The sequence below is a fragment of the Schistocerca nitens genome, chromosome 7 (assembly GCF_023898315.1).
Source record: "Schistocerca nitens isolate TAMUIC-IGC-003100 chromosome 7, iqSchNite1.1, whole genome shotgun sequence".
Taxonomy (NCBI): Eukaryota; Metazoa; Arthropoda; class Insecta; order Orthoptera; family Acrididae; genus Schistocerca; species Schistocerca nitens.
The window spans coordinates 155,918,514-155,926,725 of NC_064620.1; the positions used below are offsets into that span (position 1 = coordinate 155,918,514).

The 8,212-nt window shown below is 38.4% G+C and overlaps 1 protein-coding gene across 3 annotated transcripts in view; it reads right to left on the reverse strand.

The window, feature by feature from the left end:
- The window catches only part of LOC126195274 (serine/threonine-protein phosphatase 2A regulatory subunit B'' subunit gamma-like), a 42,895-nt gene extending 35,115 nt beyond the window's left edge, over window positions 1–7,780 (reverse strand). For all 3 annotated transcript variants that reach the window (XM_049933808.1, XM_049933809.1, XM_049933807.1), the window contains exons 1-5: window positions 7,647–7,780; window positions 7,429–7,553; window positions 7,168–7,272; window positions 6,968–7,080; window positions 1,133–1,301 (exon numbers count right to left, since the gene is read on the reverse strand). In XM_049933808.1, the coding sequence (XP_049789765.1) occupies window positions 1,133–1,301; window positions 6,968–7,080; window positions 7,168–7,272; window positions 7,429–7,553; window positions 7,647–7,710 (576 nt within the window). In that variant the 5' untranslated portion in view covers window positions 7,711–7,780. The remainder of the gene's footprint in view (window positions 1–1,132; window positions 1,302–6,967; window positions 7,081–7,167; window positions 7,273–7,428; window positions 7,554–7,646) is intronic.
- Window positions 7,781–8,212: the final 432 nt, after the last annotated feature.

Below are 8,212 nucleotides of genomic sequence, written 5' to 3' on the forward strand. Positions count from 1 at the left end.
TCTGCAATGCTTCACCACCCTTCAGTTACTTCCAAGCCAGTTAAATACTTCCTCCAACAGTATTCTGAGTATTGAAAAAGAAGATGTATCTATAATTGAAGTTGCAGACAAAATAATATATGGTTTGAAAAATTAGAAGCCAGAAAACGCAGAAGATTTTTGACATCTGCAGCAAGTCAGTACTCATGTGTTGGTAAGTGAGGGGCTAGTGACATTTGACTGACATCATGATAGTTCTCTGTGGTACCTGCACTGGATATATTAATAAATGGTGTAAGTCATTTCTTGAATCTCTTCAGCTGATGGACTGGATTGCCCTAAATAAAAGAACTGTGCAGTTTTGTAAAATCTAGTGTCAGGAACTTCAATGAAGATGAGGAACAGAGTGAATGAGTGAGTGAATGGATGTCAGCTGTGGTAATCACACAGAAATGAAGACATCTCCACAAGCCAAACTAGCCTGGAGAGCCACATCACATCATTCTTCAGACTCGCCTACAACCTTGACATTTGCAAACCTGGAAATAACTTGGTGCACGAACAGGACTACAAGGTATTGATTTCAAAACTTTCTAGGCAATGGAACACAACAGCCCCTGTGTGCCAAGCGCATATGAGCAATGCCATGCAATATATAGTGCCATGTGCTGTTTAATTTGAATAGCTGAGTGTAGCTTGTGCAACATGACGCAGCACACATTAACACCAATAGCCTACCCTGGGAGTAAAACTGCAATCAAATGAGGACTCACTCTGACCCACAAAATTATTGTCTTAGTTTTTAAGCTTAAGTTGAAAGCTTTGAACTTTCCAGTGTGTGTGTGTGTGTGTGTGTGTGTGTGTGTGTGTGTGTGTGTGTGTGTGTGTGTGTGTGTAAAAACTCTTAGACACGTGATAATTACACACTGATGCTAATTCTTGCTTATGATAAGCAACATACATTTATTAGACAGATATATATCTTCTATGTGGCTATCATATTTAATAAAATGAACAAATGGGGAACTAATGAACTTAGAAATAGAACATTAATTGTTAGATTTGTCTGAGCAAGAAATGTTAAAGTTGTATGCAGTCAATGTATCAGTGTTTTTAATAATTATATTATTTATTTGCAAGAGTATATCCTTACCAGCTCACGTAAATAGCCCTGCCCCACAAAATCGTAGAGAGACAAACCAATGCGAGTCTCGTGGTACCATACTTTACGCATAATGTAGTTGAAAAGTACCATTATGTTGATTCTACAATAGGGATCTCCATGTTGCAATTTAGCAAATACCTGTGGTGTGAAATAATGCCTGCAATGAAGTAAGAGTAACAGAAATTTTTAAAGATTATTTATTATATATTACAACAATATGTTATGGAAACAAATGAAAGTACAATGGTGAATGAAATATAAACCAGAATTTTTGTTTCAGTCACCTTTTGGTAAATGAAGAGCGGGACAATCACTGCTCATTGTTGGTTTCATTTCCAGTGACTATTCTCAACAGCTAGAACAATGTTGGACTGTTTCTTTAGTTTGAATTGCAATCTCAGAGCAAGAGTACCGTCATCTGTTGTGCAATGCATTATAGTCAAGTTTCTAACGCAGAGGGCGTAAAACCATCTGAAATTTTGAGAAGACTGGCAGCACAGTTTGCTTCCCCCTACTTATACCTCCCGAGGAGATCACGAATGTAAAATTAGAGAGATTAGAGCGCGCACGGAGGCTTTCAGACAGTCGTTCTTCCCGCGAACCATACGCGACTGGAACAGGAAAGGGAGGTAATGACAGTGGCACATAAAGTGCCCTCCGCCACACACCATTGGGTGGCTTGCGGAGTATAAATGTAGATGTAGATGTAGGACAACAACCTGAGAAAGCCTCAAATGTTTGGAAGACACAAACAGTCTTTAAAAGGATGAGAAACAATGGAGAATGCAGCTCACTGATGTCGCCGGAGAAGGATGACTGAGGAGAATATCTGCATTTTTAGCCAGCTCACGAAAGACAGTTGTTGAATAACTGTTGCTGAAGTTGCTGTTGAGGTTGACATAAGCTACGGTAGTGCTCAGGCAATCATTACTAACAACTTTAGGTTTGGAAAAGCATCCAAAGGTGGGTGCTTCATCATCTCACTGCAGAACACCAATTTCATTGTTTCAAGGTTTGTAAATGGCTACTGTCATGCTACGAAACGGAAAGGAAATATTTTTTGTAACAGACTGTGTCCTATGATGAAATGTGGGTGCATATTACACCCCCGAACCAAAAAGAAAGCACCTTGGAACAGTGCAAAACTTACAAATCTGCACCTCTCAGAGCCAAAAACAGTTTCTGTGTGGGGAAGATTTTTGCAACAGTCTATTTTGATTTTAAAGGTGTTCTTCACATAAATTTTCTCCACTAATGTTGTACTGTGAACACTGCATATTATTGCCAACTTTTAGACTAAACAAAAAATGTGCATATCACCAGAAAAGGCACACATATCCAATCCAGGATGCAATCGGGCTTCATGATAATGCTCGATATGACACTGCTACCCAAACTCAACAAAATGTCCAAGAATTGTTCTGGACCCTGCTACAACATCCTTCCTACAGTCCAGACTTATCCCACTGCAATTTTCATTTGTTTGGACGACTAAAGGAAGCAATCAGAGGACACAGATTTGATGAAGTGTTCATGTGCAACTAGCTGTTGCCACAGCCACATTCATTTTACAAAAATAGAACCAAGAAACTGCCTATCCAATGGGAAAAAATGTATTTCCCATACAGGATACTACATAGAAAGAAAGGTTTGTGTGTATGAATTTTTCTGAAGCTTAAATACACTTATAAAAAGAAATTCTGGTTTATATTTGATTAACCTTGTGATTTTAATAGAATTATCGTAACTAAAAATAGAGATGGAATGTTTCCTAAAGTATCAATATAATGACTTTTTGAAATCAATGATGACAATATATTGGAGGTACAACTATTTATATTTCTGATACACCGTATTTTGCTGCATGGTGTACACAAACTCTGGTCCATCAGTATTTCTGCTTCTCCCATTGGGTGTGGAAGTCGCTCTTTGTCAATGCTATGACTTCAGTGACTGGAGATTGTGTCTCACGCTTTACTAAGAGTGAAGCCACTGTCCATATTGATCAGGCTGCTGGTCAATCAACAGCCTCCTTTAAGAGACAATCCCAAAATGGTGATGTTTGTCTTAACACTTGCAGGTGTTCACATTTCATGAAGCGCACCGTAGCTATTTAGTGTTCCACAAATGCAGATTTAGTTGAGTTCGGCAAGTCTCCTGAGCTCCAGGCATCCTCCTTCGACTGTCTGCACATTCTGGTTGATGTATGACTAACTGTATTACACAGATTATGATAGGCACCCAGCTGACAAAGTCCCACCTCACCTTTCAGAGTACCTAACAGTGCTCATGTTTTTGGAGGAAGACGAAAAACGCATTAAGCCACGATTCTGCTAGTTGTTGGCATGCAGCAGGTATGCCAATGTCTTATTCAACTCACAGTGTTCCATATGTTGGGCCTATACCTTCTGCTCAGAAGCAAGTCTGATTTGTCACTCACTTTATCTGTTCTCTTAGACTACATCTTTACGACAGGTGAGCTCCATTGGTATGCTTTCTTTGTCAGATATTGCATACACCCCATGGATCAGTGCATGTTGCACATCCTCAAGTTGTTGGCGATAATGGTAGCTGAAAGTGTGCAGGTACAAAGAAGCATGGATGGATTTTCTGTACACACTGTGCTCCTTAGTACCATCTACTTTGAGCTTGACCAGGACAACTGAAAAAGGTAGTTCAACATTATCTTCCACTTCAATGGTGAACTGATGCTGAGTTGCAGTGTTCAAACATTGGAGGAAATACTGAAGCCTTCACACCCATGTAGCCTCATGCCAAATGTGTCATCACAATAGCTACAGACACACATGAATTTCAGTGCACCATTTTTGAGATCTTTCTCTTCAAAATCCTCCATGTATATGTTTAAGCTCTACTGTTGACAGAGGGCAACCCTTGGTGACACCATCTGTTTGTTCACAGTCACTATTGAAGAGAAGGAATTTAGATGTGAGAACAAACTGGAAGAGGTTAGTCATTATGGGACTGAGCTTCTCCCTGATCAATCGGAGAGAGTCAGATAGCAGCACCCTGCTGAAAAGGGAGGCATATGAAAACTGATCAGAACGTCCTGGTTACGAAGGGGTAGTTCTTGCAGGTGGTGACTGACACGGACTGAGTTTCTGATGTGTACTGATATTTACTGATCTTGGGCCTTAATACTGCCATTAGAAGTTTGGCTCCTGGTACATAAGTGTGTCATGTTGCTTACTATAGGCTACAGAGCAGTGTCGGTCATGGTGTGTAAAACTGCATGCTAGTACAATGTGCTGCACTTTTGTGAGTTGAGGCTTGGGCCTGTCATGGATTTGCTTGGTCCTTTTCAGAAATATTTAGTACTGTGCAACATTTCATTCAGCAGTGCAGTTCAGGATTTTTTGGCTGGCACAACATTCTTCAGTTTGGCAGTATTGTGGTCCCATTGCTGTTTTACCATTTGCTATTTGTTTGTGGTATGAAGGAAGTTGACAGGTCCAGTGGCTATATATACAAAAAGCAACAGGCTAGTGATCTATAGTCACCAGCCATTAAAAATGAATGGGAATGACAGAAGAAAAGGGTAAGAATTCCCAGTACCTATTACGCAGCTACTTAATCAAGGGGTGTTGCAAATTTGCTATAGAACGATATTACAACACCATGCAGAAAGAATTTTATTTAGTTAATGGTGAAAGTGCAAAAACTTGCAATGATCAACAGATGGCATTCATTGCTCTGTACTTTCATGCACGGAGCACGTGATAAAACTGAAGATATGGACAGTCCATTTTCTTAAATTGCATGCATTATTACACACAAATAGCATGAAGACATTATATATTACTGTACAGTATGTTGTTTAAGTAAAGGGGTATACATAGAATAATTTTTTCAATTTAAAACAGGCTATTGCTGAATTTATATGAATGAAGAAGGAAAGCAGGAATGAAAATTAGAATATCTGGAATATATAACACACCTTGCATTTTAAGCAGACCTGACTGCAGACTGTCCACAATAAGACATTGCAAGGTGAGAAACAACTTATTTCTAATTTAAAAGGAAAATCCAATGTGGAAGTGAGGAATTCTGACAAAAAACACAGTGTATTTCCCTAAACTTACTTGTGTTAAAGGAAACATGAGTTTTGAAGAACTAATTGTGACTTTGAAAGAATTGAAGGATAGCTTTCTAGATGTTTTGAGGACACTGCCAATCTAACACCCGTTTTACATTTAAATGTCAAATATACAAACAAGCAGGTGCACTGCGTACTTTGTACACATGTAAAGAATAGCTTTCTTTATGTTACCAAGGTAAACATGTATGAGCAACATCACAATTTAATCTTAGTTTGATTCAACAGTGATATAATAAACTTACATCACATAAGCTAAACCACTGTTTTGTTAAACAATAATAAAATCAACTTTCATTACATCACTCTGTTGCCACGTACAATTGCTCCCCCATACTAATAACCTACTGGAAGCAATAAACAGCGCAGTTGCATCATGTCCCAGCCAGCCACTTATTTGTTAAATAATTATCTCAGACAACTGACTCATCATGGGAATGTGCTGTTAGTTCATAACCAGGGTCAATTTCTTGCATAATTTTTTTTTTTCTTGCATAGCTCACAGTTCATTTTTATTTTGCATTTGATCACTTGGACATATGACACAGCTAATCACTGTGTTAGCTGAAGCAGTAATGGGGGAATAGATATGGGTTTACAATTGTAAAACAACAATGGAACAGTACAAGACAATGTTATTTGTGGTTGGCGCAGTTCATACACAGGTGCGCCCCCTTAAGGGTTACAAGGTTGCATCACACGCATCCTCATGAATATAATTCAATTTCTTTCCTGGCACCTACTCGGTGAAAGAAGTATGAGTGCATCAAAGTGGCTTTTATTCAGTAGGAATTGTTCATAAGACTTTTGTTTTGAAGGATTTTTATAGCATTATCACCTGATGCTTTGTCAAGATGAATGGAAGAGACTCTGGATGTTAAACAAGAAACAATGTAAATTACAACAATTTTTTTTAACTAAGGCTGAATGCCCTAAACTGCTTTACAAGAGTTACTTTTGAGTTGTCCCAGACTGGTAGGTAAAAGCTTACTGAATACTGTGAATCATCAGATGCAACCTCCCCTCGCCAACATTCAGTAGTAAAATCACAAGAAAACCTCAGTGTTCATGCTGCTGCTCTTGAGTAGTATGAATGGGCAGTTCTTGTTAATCTTGACTCTTCTGCTGATGAAATTAATTAATTGGCAATTCTTTTACAAGCCAGAGCCCATATGGGTGGGTTAAAAGCGAATGTTGCTGCATACTTGCTTTCACAAATGATTCCCACTGATTTACATCCAGAGAACTGTCATCTACATTGGAAATTTATCCATACATTATTAGAATACAGGGAAGTTTTCCATGTAGTATGTCCCTCTGATAGCAAGGAAGAAAGAGAAAAATACTAATACAATTTAACATATGTAATCAAGTCTCGGTCCCTTTATATAGATAGCTAATGAATATGAAACTAAAAAAAGCCTGTTTGTGGTGAAAGACTGATTATAGCACAGAGGCACTACCTCAGAGCAAAATACTGATGCTATGTTCTCAGTTGCCTCTACAATAAACAGCACACAAAAAAAGATTTATTGTTCAACAGTACTTTAAAGCTATGAGGCTCATTTTTACACACATTGTGAAGAAACTTTGCGCTAACACACTTAAAATCATGCAGTCAATCACGGAGATGGGCATTATTAATACAAGTAAACAATACATCTCTAAAGCAAGATTGTATCCGAATAAACAAGAACGATGTTTACTTGCACTTTGGTCCTCCCTTCTCTGCCACTTTCAGAAAGTCTTCATAGTTAATTAACTGTTCATCATCTGATAAGGGTGGGCTATGATGATTCTCGAGCAGGACCCACAGAGCCTACGACATTTAAAAAAATAACAGATTGCAGGCAGTCACACCAGATAAAACCAGCAACAGTTCGAAGAATCAACAAATGTTACACACCTTCAGTTCATTGCTGTTCAACAACTGACGGCCTCTTCGTTGAAGAAACACGGCTCTAGCCTCCTCCCTCAACTTTTGCGCAAGAACATCATCTTGCTTTGGTAGCTGCAAATTTTGGACAATTATTAAAGCACCGCATATACTTTTAACGAAATTAAGGTATAAAATAGTAATTAGCAAGCTCATGAAATGGTGAGAACGTAAGACTGCACGTTTAGGACAAAAGTGTAACAATACGTCGTGAATGGGACACTGACTAACTTTGCGATAGAACTTCGGTATTACGTCGTAGGACGAATGGTTTTCTTTCGGCTCAGAGCGCCATTCAGTCAGATACTTTCTATACAGCTGCTGTTCCAGTTCTTTCATTTTCTCTGGTGATTTCCCTGCACAGCAAATTACATCGTGAAGTAAGGTATTTGGTGTATCAAATATAAGTTAGGATTTACAGACGTACTTTCGTTCTGTGTGTTACTTACTACTGCCACTGGATACGCATGCTTGTAAAGCTTCCTTTAAAGAACTCAGTGGATTATCATCCATTATTTCAGCTCAACATAAACGTCAACAAAAGGTACATTTCAAATGATGCGGAATTATGCCAAAGATATACTTAATAGTTATGACCAGAGAGCTAAACTACTAACTAGTAACTAGACTGTGGCTAAACGTCAAAATCATGGAGGGGTCAAAATAATAATCTTGGGGTTGAAGCTTTTGTTCCGTGTTTGCTTTAACAATACGTATGGTTTTGGATAGGGTCCGCCTTTAGCAAAACACAATTTCGTTTTCTAACCCAAAATGTTTCACTGCAGTTGCATCATCTTCAGTGGGCTTTCATTTTTCATTTGGCAAAGATGAAGAGTGTTCTTTGCTTTTTGTATACATGTAGCTACCAGTTTTTAAATCGTAATTACAAAAATTTGAGAAAACAGATAAATTACGAATTCATACCTTTTTACCACATAGTGTGGTTTTTCTGATGTGTTGTGTTTCTGCAGTGACCGTTTTGTTCCGCAGTTTGTCATCTGCAACCACTTATACC